The 15,855-nt window shown below is 46.1% G+C and overlaps 1 protein-coding gene across 1 annotated transcript; it reads right to left on the bottom strand.

Annotated features, from left to right (window-relative positions):
- Positions 1–13,491: 13,491 nt before the first annotated feature.
- Positions 13,492–14,301, bottom strand: TSSK6 (testis specific serine kinase 6). Its single transcript, XM_074828317.1, is given in 4 exon segments — positions 13,492–13,538; positions 13,541–13,630; positions 13,633–13,701; positions 13,704–14,301. Coding segments are annotated over 4 exon segments (804 nt in total).
- Positions 14,302–15,855: the final 1,554 nt, after the last annotated feature.

Below are 15,855 nucleotides of genomic sequence, written 5' to 3'. Positions count from 1 at the left end.
CTTTTGAAGCAGAGTATGTAAAGGATGGAAGGTTGTGGTGAATTTACAGTTGCTGTTGTTAATTCTTGTAAAACTGTATTTACATAGGTTGGGGCAGATTTGCATTGGCCCGTCACAAAACAGTAGCTGGAATGCAAAGAGGAAAAAAGTGCTCCTACAAATTTGTTGTTTTTAAGGAAACACACCAACTAGTGCTATTTAAAGGACTGGGGCTGTGAGAGCAATACCGACTTAATCCAGTAATCGGGTAGAACCACTTCTGCTCCTGTTCCCTTGCACACATGGATGAATTGGGTATTCGGGCTTTAACTTGAGATGGGAATTAGGACAGTTTGAAGCCATTGCAGTTAACTTAGATTATGATCAATTGATGAAATTGAGTCCTAAAAGATTTTTAGAAACAGATTCCCTCTCCTTCATCCTAAACTTTTAAGACATTGACATCTGATTGTGAATTGACGAGGCAAAATTTTGAAGCATGAAGCACAAAAGGCTTTATACATGAATGGAAAGAAAATCTGAAGAATCTGAATGTCTCTTCTTAACAATTCAACTGATTTCCAAGACTGCACCCTACATTTAACCCAAGGTAAGGATCTTTTTGCTATATAACATTCTACTGTTTATGGTCTTCAATTATGAGAGCAAAAATAAAACTTAAACATTCCTCTGACCAGGGAATCTTCTTGCCTGGAAACATGGCAAAGTGCTGGGGATCTGCAGGGAGTCCTCTGTAGGAGCCCTTGCTCAGACCTCCAGGACTTTACTGCCCAGTCTCACCTTCACCCTCTGAAGCATCAGAAGCCTTCTAGGCTGTTCTCTGAAAGTGGGAGATGATGCTTTTTGCCACAGTGAATGGTGATTTTTGGTGGCCTGGCAACATCTCCTCTGGATGTTACAAATCCATTCCCCATCAGTATCTTGATGCTGAGTGGTCTCAGAGATGCTGGGTGCCGTTTCCCACTCTGGCTCTCATCCTGCCCTCATTCCCTCGTGCCTCTGATGTTCTCTGCAGTGATGAAGGGAGGCGTATGTCTCCAGGGTAAAGCAGCAGTTTATTCTTCTATGTTATTTTCTTCCATTATCTACCACTGCATCCTGGCACCTTAGTTTCAGCTGAACATACAGGAAATGTTTTATTTCCCTTCTAACCAACAGCTGTTTTTAATGAAAGATGCTTTGTTCCCTTTCAAGTTAGGTTGCTAGCTGTATCAGTATCACCAGTGTTTCCCAAAACTGACAAAAAGCAAAACCGAAGCCTGAAACATGAAAAGCTGCTTTTTGAAGGCACGCAGCCTTCAAGGTTGCTGTACGTGCTTCTTGTAGTCTGAAAAAAGGATTCCATCAGAATATGAAATAGTTAGTTTCAGACTGTGGTGCCAAAAGGAGGGAATTCATTTATATTCAGTTGCAAAGGAGCATTAAATACCGCAAATACCTGTGCTTTTACCTGCCTGTATGCTGCTATAGCTATGGGAAGGGACCTTGGCATAAGTTTAACCATGACGACTCCAATTGGAGGTGTTCAAAGCAATCCTATCTGATCAAAATCACCATAAGCTATTGATTAACATTTAATTTTTAATAATAAAGTCCAAAAGTTGTGGATGAGCTTGCAGTGGAACGTCCTAAATGTTGATTTCATCCCAAACTTCGTAATATTACGTGCGGATCGTGGTCTTGTGATGTCAGGTTCCTGAGTTTTCATGAGCTGTTCTGGGGATAATGCAAAAAATAAAAAATTTCAGCTATTTCTGATATAAGAAAAAGGCATTTATTTTAAACCAACAGCAAACTCATTGCAACATAAATGTAGGATTTTTTCCAGCTCCGTCAGCCCATTACTGGCACAGAGATGTTCTCCCTGACCATCCTTTATTTGAATGCCATATTTTGAAAGCATTGCTGTATCGACATCTTGTGGTGTCCCTCACGTGCTCAGCTCCTGAGCACGGCACGGTCCTGGGATGTGAGTTTTGATCCTACCTGGGTGGTTTTCTCCCTTCTGTTGAGACGGAGGTAGGATTTCTCAGTGTAAAACAAATGAAAGAACAAACTGGAAGAGGAAGGGGGACTGTAAGCCAGATCCATGCTTCAAGTTTCAGCCTCATCTTCAGGCTCTTCTGTGCAAAGGGTAGAGGAAACCCTTTGCAAAGAGAGGAGAGTGTCTTCTCCAGCTGCCAGACTCCAGGATGCCATGGGTGGGGGCATATGTCTTCCTCCAGCAAGAGTGGAGCAAAACCTGTTGTAGACTTGATCTATTTTTGTGTTACTGTGCTGACCCTGGCCCATGGTGTCATTTAGAGGCTTCCCTTGATGTGGCTTTCTCCTCGTGCTCAGTTCTGCACTGCCAGATGTTCCCTCCTCTCGCATTACCCCAGCGTGTCCTACAGGCCCCTTTTGCCCGAGACCTCTCCTCCCATCTCTCCTAGGGCTTGGTCATGGCTGCAGGGGAATTTCTAGAAACTGGTGGAATGTGAGTGGGAGCAGGAAATCTTTCCTGAAGGGAGACCAAATCAAAAGCAGGGTATGGGTCAGAGGCATCTGACCATGGTTGGACTGGATGATCTTCAAGGTCTTTTCCAACCTAGACGATTCTGTGATTCTGTGAAAAGGCACTTGAGCTGCAAGGCATCAGGAGTTTGTTAGTGACTGCTGAACTGCAGACACCTGCCTCAGGGTTTAGCTGCTTTGCCTCTTCAATCTTGAAGACCTGGGCTCCAAAAACAGAGTATCAGTCAAAATGGCAGCTTGTGAGGTGCAGTGTGTGGCTTTTGGAGTTTGTCGTTGCTCAGGTCAATACTGATGACAACTTTAATCAGTGGGAAATGCGTTTGCTGAGACGTGGCAGGGCAGCACTGAGCAAATGTTGCTCTCACCATGGTGCCTGGAAGGCTGCTTTTGGTGCCCTCAACCAGGGTGGGTGAACGTACGCACTTCAAAGAAATTAAAATGTGTGAACAGCTTCGGTCTGGCATGTCCACTGGATGCAATTCCTCATTATCTAAGGGATTTGGCTACTTTGTTCCCTGGAGATAGTGCCTGGTCTCTTGTGGAAGCCTTAATTCAGGTGGTTTGGGGGTTTTATTTCCTTTCTTTTTTTGGATTGTTGCACTTTCAATAAGACATAAAGGTTGCTATGGTTTTAAGGACGCATCTTTTTCCTCATGAAAAAATGAAAATGTTCTCATGAAAATTCTACACAGAGGGACAAATTTCCTCATTTTTACTTTTTGAGTGAACTGTATTGAAAAAGAAACAAAACGGATCCTAGCAACTACAAACAAGACCTGCATTTATAGCTGTTTCTTTTCTGAAAATGACTGGAAAAGTAAAACTAAGGCTGTGGTTTCATGTTTCAGCATGGGCCAAAACAGTGCCTTTCCTGCCACCACAGCAGCGTGGTCTGGTCCTTCCTGCCCGCGCCCCTTGCCCAAGGCTCCAGCCGTGCCACCCTGACCCTGTGGTGAGCCGGGGCCATGTGCTACGAGGGCTGGGAAGTCACCCCGTGACAGAACCTCCCTGGGGGGGGGGACAGGTCCCTGCGCCACCCCATGGGGCTGGACCTGGAGGGTGAGGACGTGGGGAGCTATGACTCCAGCTCAGGTGTGATGCAAAACCATGTGCTGGGATAGCGGTTGCACTTTCTGCAGTCATAATGGGTTTAATGACTTCATGAGCAATCTTAAAAGATGCTGTGTGCCAAAATCCCAGGTTTTCTAACTTAAGACAGAGAAATGTCCCTGAATTTTCCAGCTGTTCTTTGAAAGCATATAAAGGAGAACAAGAAGTAGGTACAGATCCTGCTGCAATGTCACCGGCTCTTCACAAAGTGCAGTTCAAGATTTTTCTCCTCCCCAGTGCTGACTTTATTGTTACAAAGCAGGATTTGCATGGGACTTGGCTGGGGAGTGCTGCTAGCACCACAGTGTATGTCCTAATGAGCACAGCTTTTGGAAGCCGTGTGGGGAAGCCAGACGTGCTGGGCAGAAGGTGGTGTGAATGCTATGTGATTGCACCACATCCGTGTGGATCATTTGGGAAAATTATAGACGAACACAAAATTAATGACTGTGTGAAACCTTCACCCCCTCTAACTGATGATAAAATTCTCATCGGCTCCATGGGGGCCAGAACCTCTCCCTGTTCTCATGCAGGTTTCAGCACAGATACCAAGCAGATCATTACAGAGCTTCCAGCTGGGATCATAATGTCATTTCCTCTGCTATTTGCCTGGATTCCTTTTTCATATCTTCCCATTCCCTCCTCAGGCTTGCTAAAGAACTGCTTTGTGAATATACAATTTACCTGCCAGATAGCTCTGGTGAAAAGGTTTCCCTGGGTTGCCAGAGAAATCCATGCACCAAATACAAAGCTAGTGCCTACAGCTGGTACGGAGCAAAGCACGCGCCTCCTTTTCGGGTCTATGGATGCGATATGCAGCGTGCACGCTTTGGCACGCGTCCTCACCCTGGCCCACATCCAGGCCAAGAATCACATCTCCCATCCGCAGGGGACGTGACGTATAAACCGCTGCAGCTCAGCGATGCAGGGAATGTGCCACCAGCAATCCCCAACCGCGCTCCTCTTCAAAGCAGGCGCCGTCCCCTCTCCCCACACGATTACAGCAAATACAGAGTGACAATGTGTTGTCAGAGCTTCTGAGCTTGGCTGCTTCAGCCCGCTTTCTACGCACAGTCTGACAATGGATGTGGAGATGGAAGGAAGGAGAAGAAATGGGGGAGGCAGCGCAGTGCTGGCATGCTTTGAAAGCTGCTGACTCCTTCGCTCCAGATGTTCTAAATCACATGTGGAGAAGTGTTTGTGGTCAGATGCTGCTTGAAAGCGATTGTTGATAGTCTCCTGAGACGGCTTGTGACAAATTGTATAATAAAAATGCTAAAAATAGCATAGTTATTCCCTGGAAAAGCAAAGTTCCCACAATCCAATGAGCTGGGAAAATTGTTGAACTTTCTTTGGACGCGATGTGCTCTTTTTTTGTCTGGGTGCTCTTCAACCTTCCATGGATCTCTGGGCTTTTTCCTTATGACCCTTCCTCTTCCTACCAGCTCCAAACAACCACGTTTCCAGCCTCCCCAGCAGCAGCTGAACTGACCACTAGCCTTCGACGTGAAAAACAGTCCCCTGCATTCCTTGAACCTCATGGCTTGTTCCCTGGTGTCAGTAGTTGTTGTGAGTTTGTCGAACATTTTTTTTAAACTTGGGGGAAAGCTAGCTCACAAGACACGTAGTGATCTTTATTACAATAGACCATCCTTGACAGCAGCATTCCTCTACCGACCATGGCCAGCCTACCCCACCGTTGATTTCTTTCCAACGTTGTCTGCTCGCGGCATTGCAAGGCGTAGCACTGACCTTCCTTCCTCAGCGCATGGGCAACCGGAGGGCAGCCACTGCACAAGCGTTTGGTAGTCCTTGTGTTGTCCCCTAGGCAGAAGGCTTGAGGCCAACGACCGTCCCAGGACTCTCCTCCACCGCAGTGCTGGGTGAGGTCAGGTCCCGCTTGAGAACTTCATAGTTTAATGAGTGGAAGTGGGGTTTTTGGTGATGAGAGGAGATTAGCTACAGTCTGCTTATGCTGCAGTAAGGAATTGCAAATCTGGTGGCAGAGATGATAACGACAAGCTATGGAAATGTTTGGCGTGCCCAGAGAGAGATCGCGTGTGCTTTGCTAGCCAGCAACAGCCCTTATCTTTTGACAGATGCTAAATCAGTACAAGTGACCCGAGTCTGTCTACTACTGGAAAAAATGTCGCCACTACAAAACCTACCCTTCTGTGTGCTATTTTTTGTATTTCTCAGATACTGGAGTTAGCTATAGATTTTGTCCTATTCTGGAATGAATTGCAGCTCTGCAGGCATTTAAAATTTTCTTGCCAGTAAATTTAGGGGAAGATGTTGGAAACATGAGCTTGACTTAAGCAATGCATTGTGATCTTTCTGTGGGTGATGATTTCAACCATAACTCAATATAGTGATTTGTTTTATCTGACCATTCATTCTGGAGACTAGCAATATTTAAGCTGGCAGCAGAGTTAATAATTGAAGTAGTCAGCATTTTAACGTCTGCACTTGGTTAAAGTCCTGGTCCTACATGCCAAAGTCTCCTCTGACACTTTTTGCTTGGTGGGAAATTCCACACACCCACCAACCCACTTACCAATACCTCTGTTGCCCCCCTGCTGTCAGGTAGGTCATCAGCTGATGCCCATTTCTGTGTCCTCCCTGACTGCCGTGGGGCTGCGTGGCTGTGGAGTTTTGCTAGCAAAGCATCTGAAGTGCAGCTGTTCCTTGACCATGTAAAACTCTGAGGCATGAAGCAAATTTAGGGGTAGAGTAAAACCAAAGAAATGGAACAGGGTGCAATGAAAAACACAAATGTTTTAGAAGTGTTATAGACGAAATATGAAAAGGCTCCAGTTTCATAATGGAATTAAGTTTGTGCTGAGCTGTTGGTCTGAAGTTTAGATCCTGCATGATGTCTTGAGAATAGCATTTGTAATAGATTTAATCTGCTGACAGACTGATGCTCTGTCCCAAAACCACCACCATGAATGTCTTCCTGCCAGGCGCTGCCTGAAATAGTCTAACAAAAGAGGAGAAAACTGAAGTTGCTTTTTCTGTTGTGAAGATGAAATGAAATAGATGATGGCTACGGGAAGGGCTAGAGTCACCACTGTGATTTTCCTCCAGGCAATGTCCTGGATGTTTTTCTGCCCTGAGTAATGTCTCTCATTCACATCTTCTTAGTTAACCATGCCACTGAATCAGAAACTATTGCACGATCAGCTCAAGATGCACACAAGCAACTGTCCTGCTTACCCTGGCTGGCTGCGCTCTGCCTCCCTGTCCCCAGCTCCACCCGTGCCACCACCGCTGTCCTGCCTGCTGCCGCCCTGCTTCCCCGGGCACATCGATCCCCATCCTCCCTCCTCGGACTCAGGAGCGATGTCCTCACCCGTGCCTGGGCCACCCCTCTGCACAATGGGGGCTTCCTTCGCCAGTAACGATTTCCTTCTACTCTGACACAGTGGTTTGAAGACCTGTTGTTTGTGAGGACTTGCTTTTGGTATTTCTCCCCCTATTAATAAGAATATGTGTATATATTTGAAGGCTGTGTGTATTTATTTGAAGGTTGCTAGTAGGTCCAACCCTCCCATGGGTCCTCCCTCCAGCAATTCCCTGGATCCATCACTAGTAAATAAACATAGCTCTCAGTATTGGAAAAGATAATTGGCTGTATAATGCACGGAAAGCAAAATTGCTTTCCTTGAGATTTATTCATCAATTATAATTTGCCCTGGATGGTGCAATTTGAACCATTTTCTGGACTGGGGAAAAATATGTCAAATAGAAAGAGAGGAAGCTATTTTTATAATAAATGATGGTGCATATGTTCATGACTCTGTTTTAGGTCTTCCATAATAGGTATTCTATTAACAAGCTAATGAACATGCAAATGAGAGGCCAAGGATTATCATTATATTTGAGACAATAATGCGTATTTAGGGGTTTTTTTGCTTGCAGTTAATGAGAATGTTGTCTGGTTCGTTGGTGTCCCCTGAGTGAGGTTGTTTGTTGTGCTCTGCTAGGACACAGCAGCCAGTACGCTGTACAAACCTTGACTCTCCTTTTTGCAAACTCCCTGTTGCTTCCACCCACTAAGCCCTACCTTGTACTTGTGGTGGAACATCCACATCTCACCAGCCTTCAGGCTAGGCATGCCAATGTCAAGTTAAAGCTAAAACAAGTCAGCTGCAGTAAATGCTCCAACTGTATTTTTAATTAAGGCTTTAATGGAAATGGTGCATTTGTCCCTCTCTGGAGAACATACTGATATGACAGTGCTGTGCTATTATGAAAAAAACTACGTTGCCAGTTACACTTCCAGTGGGTCAATGCAGTATATGGAGAATAAGCAAAGTGATCATATGGAGGAGGAGCGGTCAGAGATTTCTAAAGGGCTTGTCTGGTGGTGCTCAGTTCCCTCAGCTACTACTTACTTTAAAACCATTTAGCAGGACTTGAGAGCTCTCAGCATCTGGTGGGATCTGGCCCCTTTATAAATACATTTCTATGAGGGTGCAAGGTGATCTGTGAACCTGTCAGCTACCATGCTGACTCTGATGATACCGCTATTGACCTTGTCTCATTATTGGTGTTTAATTGGTTTGCTAAGAGGCATTTAATTATTTTTTAATCAGGAATCATTTGTATTGTAAAGCACACTGTGAGCTGTGCTGCCCAGAAGTGCTTCTCTGATGCTAGGTAATGCATGAGGCAAACAGATCACCATGGTGTCCTACTGTCTGTTCTTTGTGAGGCCACCTGCAGACTGCATGGTCCAAGGGAAGGTCCTCTCCTGTGGCCAAAGTGCCTCTCATTTAAGAGGTGAGATCTTTTGAGGCAGGGATGATCAATCACATCTGTACACAGGATCTCTCCCAATAGGATTCCTGTGACATTTAGGTGCTACCTGAATATAATGAACATCTGTCAGCTGAGAAAAAGAAATAACACCGTGTATGTCTTTCAAGGAATCTGTTGGTTGCTGCTGTGGCTGATAATAATGTGAGAAGGAAGGAGAACAGACACACCACCCGCCCTTGTGCAGCTCTAACTTCAAAGAGAAACACCTAATAACCATGCTCACCCCTGTGTTCTGTCTTTTTAGGTGCTTATGTTGTGTTGCCACCTATAAGAGAAGTCAATAATAACCAAAATGTAATTGGCAGATGCAGGCATTGCTTGTTGTCCCACATTTTCATGGGTCTAGAAAATACAGTTATTTATCACCCTTGCAGTCAAAAATCATTGAGAATTCTGTGTATCTGTGAGAGAAAGAATAGTCGTCACCTCATAGCAGAATTCTGGGTTTATGGGATCACAGGGTAACTCTGGCAGGAGGGGACCTTGGAGGTCTCCAGTCCAATGTCCTGCTCGAGGCAGGGTCAGCTCTGAGATCAGACCAGGCTGCCTGGGACTTTGTCTGGTTGGTCCTTGAAAACCTCCAAGGATGGAGATCGCACAACCTCTGTGGGCAACCCGGGCTCACATTACGTCCTGTGGTGTGGGTACCTCCTTGACTGTCAGAAAGGTGTGTTACATGCAGTTAAGAAATTTGGATCCCTTATTCAGAGCATGGAAAAGAAGCTCCAGCCATCTGCTTTTGTAGTATATTTCCATTCATTTATGAGATAAAATGAGATTGATTTGGAAGCAGTTTTGGGAGAGGGAATTCACATGTCTTGCCAGGCCATCAAATATTGTTGAATTTATTATCACTTCAAGACAGAGTCATGATCTGACCAGAAGACTGGAGGCCAGGGAAGTTTTGAACTGTAATATAAAATGAAATCTTCTTGGCTTGAGGTAAGCCACTTAGTCTGCTCACTATAACACAGGGAGAATATTTACTACTTGGTGCTAGTGTGAGGATTAATGTTTTCTAGGTGCTGTGAAAATGAAAATATTATTCACAGAAAGCTCCTTGTCTGCAAGGAAAATTATGTGCACAAAGAGCCTCTGGATCCTGTCCTTTGGCGAGAACTTCTTGTTAGCTGCTTTTTTTTTTTCTTAAATTATGCTCAGTATAATCAAATGTCTCAAGATGGGAAAATGTTTTCCCCCTTTCTCCCTCTCTATCTATTCCAACAGACAAGTAAGCGTAGAGATCTGCAGAGCAATGGATCATGAAAAGAGAAGATCTTAAACTGAAGAAGGGTTAAGATGCACACAAAAGCATGGAGACCCATAACTTCATACAGTGTGGGGTCTGAAAAGAGAGAGGAGGATGCTGGGTAGCTGGATGAAAGGCTTCCAGCATTAAAGACTGCAATTATGGAAAGGTTAATGTATTCAAGCAGAGTGAGGTATATTCATTTGCTAAATTGCCTGTTGAAAGCTCTGCCTTCCCAGTGAGGCAGGGTCACTCAGGTATGTCTCTCACCCAGCCTGCCCGTGCTGGCTCAGCCAAGGGTAATTGTAGCGGGTCATTAGCTGCAGGCTGGGCAGCCCAGCTTTGCTGCAGGCAGAAACGTACAGCCCTGAGAGCACCAGCTTGAGAGTTAAAGCAGGAGTATGTGAGGTGTTTGATTACCCAGCAGTGTTTTCCCACAATTCATGAATATACTTATCTCCAGAGTTTTGTAACATGTAGACTTCTAAATAGCTGAGTCCTAAAGCTTATCAGACACATCAGCTATGACCTAAAATCTTGAAAGCAAATTTTGCTTAGCTGAAAAGGGAGCTTTAATGTCAACATGCAGCAAATTATCTCTCTTCCTTTCATTTGCCTGAAATAAAGACTGTATTTCAGGCAAGGTGATGCTGAATTTGGACAAAAGAGCAGTGGGAGGAAAGCTATACTAAAAGTCTGGAAGATGTCTTTGAAATTATTAACGCTTTTCTCAGATTAAATAGGGTAAAATTGCTTCAAGATGCTTAGAAAATACCTTGAGAAAATACTAAACACTCTATTCTGCTGAGTATCCTTTCAAGAGTCCCTCTGACTGGTTTCAAGACATGGGTCTACAAATCAGGAAAACTTGCCAGTGAGCCCGTCGGGTGACAGAGGGTATGACAACAGCCAGTGACGGGGCTATTGGACAGGGTAATGCTCAGACCATGTAGTAAGCCAACAGGAGCTAGATAGTGGCATACCACAGAGCTGCCTTATACAGTCTCTGAACATTTCCCTTCTTGTCCTTGAAGGAGGATTAGATAAAACATATTTATTGTGTATCTTGCATGGTGATCAGCTCCTTCATTGGAAGTTATTTATTCGGTGCTGGTACCGCACCAGTACGTTACAAACAGCCTGAGGAGGACAGAGTCACACTGTAGAATGGCGCCAGAGGGACTGATCGGGATGTTGATAACCCAGTGCGGCTGTTTATGCCTCCCATGGGCACTCGTTCAAAGTTCAGGGGCTCTCCCATAAATGCAGGGCGCTGTGATTCACAGCTGGGATAGAAAGGCTCATCTGCCAGAAGTCAGGGAAGGGGCACTTCTATCGACTGTGCACCTTCCAGGAAGGTTAAAAAGCATTTCTACTCTCCTGAGGAGGAAATAAACCCAGAGAAGAGGCAGGCTTAGCACACACAGAGACTTCAGGAGCAAGGAGAAGAGGGATGCCTGCAGAGCACAACCCTGGCCCTGATAGCAGAGCATGGCCAAGGAGCCTTCTCCCCACCCTGCTCAACACCTCTGGTTCTGGTCTCCTTCAAAACTTATTTCCCATTGGTGCAAATTAGATAAGAATTGGTTCAGAGTCTTTAATTGTGATTTTTATTTTTAATCTGCATAATTAGACTTGTAATGGACTATTTTCACAGTCTCAGGCTGCTCTGAGATTGTTAGTGCTGGGAGTACTCTCTGCATGGAGAAGGCGAGGGCTGCAGGGCAGCCTTATGAGCCTCCTGTGGCTCATTCAAATCACTTACCACTTGAACCCCGGCTGCTTTCCCAAGTCACTCAAGGCTGTACAGCCTTGCAAAACATTAGTCATCTGTCCCAACTCATGTCTTCAACAGATGCAATTGTTTAGGAGAATGTGGTGCTGAGGGGAGATTAATAGGGTCTGGGTTTTAGGATGAGTCATTTTATATTAGCTTTGTCTTTTATGAAAGAAAATTAAAAGAAAGCAAAAGGAGAGGCAATACAGTAGCACGAGGTCTGGCACCAGGTTTCCACTTTCCAGGTTGTGGGGTGGTACTTGGAAGTAAGCAAGGAGTGAGGCAGAAGGTAGGTACCTGGATATCCTGGGGTATGGATTGGGGAGCTCTCCCAAAGGAAGGTGGTAGCTTTGGAGAGGAATGAGGCTGACAGGGTGGTTGGAAGGCAAGTAGGGAAAAGAGAGTTGAGCCTTGCTGAAAATCTCATTACCCTGAAATCCGCCTCCTTGCTTCCTGCATCCTTACAACCTCTCTCCTTCTTTTCCATCCCCAGCATCCTCCTGATCCTTCCCAAGCCCGTTTCCCCAGCCATGGATGGCCCCAAGACACCCTTCCTATCCCTTACTCTGTCTACTTTGGCCTTTGCTGCTGCTATGAAGTTTTATTTTGCAGCTGCAAGGAGGAGAACAAAATAAATCTTCATTCTGGGGGTGGCAAAATTCACTTTAGCCCGTGTGCTGAAAAGCCTTGGGCTTGGCTCTGCTGCCACATCTTGTTCTACTTAAACTGCTGCTTTTAATAGACCCAAAATGTTTGCTTTGCCAAAGATGTTTCCTTCTCTTCCAGCAGAGCTGTATGCACTGGTTTGTTCATGTAAGACGTAGCCCAGCTGCGGGAGCTGCTGCCAGGGCTGTGTTTTGTTAGCTCACGTGGCACCAGCAACACGAAGACTGGCGGACCACCCAACGGGAAATCTTCTGTTTGACTTCAGTTTTGGTAGAAGCTAGATTGGAGATTGTTTAAAGGGGATTTGAGATGTCTCATGAAAGCACATTTCAGATGCCAGCTCCTACCTTTAATTAACCCTTTGAAAATGCGACTTGCCAGTAGGGATCTGTAGTAGATTTGGGGGATTGCGTTCAGAGTAATTGGTAACTTTCTACATCGACACCGAACAGCAGGTGTTAGCAAAGCAGTTATTTATATCTTCATCTCTTTCCCATTTCAGGTTCTCTATGGCCAGTGGCATTTCTTTCACATCAAATATCTTTTGGCAGAGATTTCAAATGCTGTTAAGAATCAATATCTGAAAGATGTAATTGAATGTAAGGTGTGGATCTCAAACCCACACCAAAACTTTTGGCTTGGTAATGCCTGCAAAGATCCTGCTGTGAATATCACTGTAAGATCTAAATGGTGGTATGCAAAAAATGTGACATTTTATCTCCAGTAGTGATTTGCAGGACCACTACTTCTCCCCTCCCACCAGCCCAAATTCAGTTTGATGGTGAGCAAGATTGAGGACAAGCCAAGACCCATGTGAGAACAGCTTTCCTCCTGCAGTCCCGGGCAGTGCCCTGTGCATACGGTGGCAGAGGGTAGGGAGCAGCAGAGAGGGGTAGCTGCGCGGGAGTTTCAGTGTTCATTATGTGTGCTAGGGAGTAGGCAACATAAAGGACTGTGCGGCTGCACATTGCACCTCACCACCCTGCCCTGTCCACGCTGACTCTGTGGGAGAGCCTCAACCTGCCTGACAGGGGGTACAGGCCCCCCCTGAGGTCAGACAGTCACTGCTGGTGTAAGCAGCCCACCCTTTGCTCCTGCTGCTAACTTATCATGGTCATTGGGTCTTGAAACCCAGCCCGCAGCAGGCTCACATGTCTCCTTTGTGGAGGGATCTGATCATCTTCTGAGAGCACATGGTCTTGCTGGTGCTTGAAGTTCAGTCAGCTCCACATACAGGCACCCCATGGCTCAGAGTGATCAATAAACCACAGAAATGTTTTTCCACTACAGCACTGATTGCACAAAACCATTACTGCTCTCCTGGGTTCTCTGGGGAGGGCTTCTTCATTCAGATGTCCCTCTTCATCCAGCTGTTCTTGGCCACCTGCCCCACCTGGGATGGGAGGCCGGGCTGAACCGGAGCAGTTGGGTAGTGAGGGCATGGTAGGGTGCCAGTAGTGGGGGCAGCCCCTCCAGGTACAGCACCTCTGCCACTGGGGTATGCTGCGGATGTCGGTATCATGAAACGGTGTGTAGCCAGCTACTATCACATAGAGCACCACATGTCGTACTTCTTGGTGTTGTAGGGGATGCCCATCAGGATCTCTGGGGAAGAATAGGCTGCTGATCTGCAGAATGTGGTGCTCAAATCCAGGTAGCTGTTGGCCTCCTTGCTAAAACCAAAGTCACTAAACTTGGCCTGGTGGCCATCAGTGGTGAGCAGCATGTTCTCACACTTGAGATTCTGGTGCACCAAGTTGCAGTTGTGCATGTAGCATATGGGCGCCATGACCTACACAAAGATGTCCCGGGCCTTGGAGACCCAGGGCAGCTTCCTGAGCTGCTGCACCAGCTGCAGCAGGTCGGTAGCTGCTGCCTCCATCATGATGTAGAGCTTCCCATTGCAGACCTTGATGGGCTCAAAGACGCGCATGATGTTGGGATGCCAGATATTGCGCACGATGGAGAAGTCCCGGGGCAGAAACTTGTACGTGAAGGCTGGGGGTGCTTGCTGTCAGTCCGCCTTGATGACTAAGGGGCCTTTGTATTTGTTGGAGGTGGCCAATTTCATCTTGGAGAAGCTGCCCTCCCTTAGTGTGTGACCCAGCCTGTAGCCCAGCTCACAGAGTAGCTTCTCTCCTGCATCAGTTTTTGGCATGATGTGTGATCATAGAATCAGAGGATGGTTTGGGTTGGAAGTGACCTTAAAGACCATCTAGTTCCCACCTCCCTGCCATGGCTAGGGACACCTTCCACAAGCCCCGTCCAACCTGGCCTTGAACACTGCCAGGGAGGGGGCAGCCACAGCTTCTCTGGGCAGCCTGTGCCAGTGCCTCACCACCCTCACAGTGAAGAATTTCTTTCTTACATCTAATCTAAATCTACCCTCTGTCAGTTTAAAACTGTTACCCCTCATCCTGTCCCTACACTCCCTGATGCAGAGTCCCTCCCCACCTTTCCTGTAGCCCCTTTCAGCACTGGAAGGCCGCTATAAGGTCTCCCTGGAGCCTTTTCTTCTCCAGGCTGAACAACCCCAACTCTCTCAGCCTGTCCTCACAGGGGAGGTGCTCCAGCCCCCTGATCATCTTTGTGCCCTCTTCTGGACCCGCTCAAGCAGATCCGTGTCCTTCTTACACTAGGTGCCCCAGAGCTGGACACAGCACTGCGGGTGGACTTAATTGAAGTTAGTGTTTTGCTCCAGGATTTGAAAGCTTTATTATATCGTGTGTGGCAGCTGTTGACCTTCGCTCTCCCCCATGGTCCCATGGGTGCCTCTGTGGGCTCCAGGGGTCACCCAGGTGTTTTGATGGAGTGCGGTGTTGTGTGGCAGCACCTTTGTGGGATGATAAGAGTGTCTGGTGGGTCCCCTTCACTCACAGGTGTCTCAGGCATGCCCATGCACATGCCAGGGGAGAACTCCCACGGGGATATTTTATAGTTTTTAACTTTTCTGACTCTTCACTTGAATTTTCAAAATAGAGCCCTTTGGATGATGAGAGTTTAAATGTCAGCTTTCCGGAATGAGGAATCCCTTTGGGGACCTATACCAGTTTTCAGCAGGGTATTAGTTATATTAAAATCAGAACTGCACAGAGTAGTACAAAGGAGTGATTTCTACTGTCCCTAACTGCAAACCACCTTGGCTGGCTGTAAATATTTACTTTTTCATGATGATGGTGCAGGGAGCTATTTTACTAGGTAGGCTTTCTGACTTCGTGTGGTGTGTACAGGGAACTTTAGATGCATCTTTCAGAAGAAACAGATTTTCTGTTTCTTGAACTTGGAATTGCTCTCCCTCTATTTTTGTCTAAATGATATTTTGGAGACTTACAGAGAAGAAGTGAGACCATGGAGAGATTCTGTAATTTAGTTTTTAAATGCTTTTAGTCAGTTTTAGTTGCCATAAGGTGACAGTCAAATTAAGCACAGGGCAGGAGCAGAGGGCAGCTGGACTGGGTCGCAACATTCACTCCAGAGCAAAGCGTCCCTCCCATTGCAGTGTCTGCTCCTTCCTCACGGTGTTGCATCCTTGGCTCTCACAAACAGTTGTTTCTGGTTTGTGCTGTTTTTTTAAGCTGCTAGAGGATCCTGTCCTCCCTGTGGAGCCCACATTTCCTTTCCAGCTGTACAAAGGAGCCTAGGACCACAAAACTTCTGTCTCCCTAAATACCAACCCGAGTGCTATTTTTAATTCTTGAATATATGTTTCATT

This window comes from Strix aluco, chromosome 6, assembly GCF_031877795.1.
Source record: "Strix aluco isolate bStrAlu1 chromosome 6, bStrAlu1.hap1, whole genome shotgun sequence".
NCBI classification, from domain to species: domain Eukaryota; kingdom Metazoa; phylum Chordata; class Aves; order Strigiformes; family Strigidae; genus Strix; species Strix aluco.
This window is presented reverse-complemented; position numbering and strand designations above follow the sequence as displayed.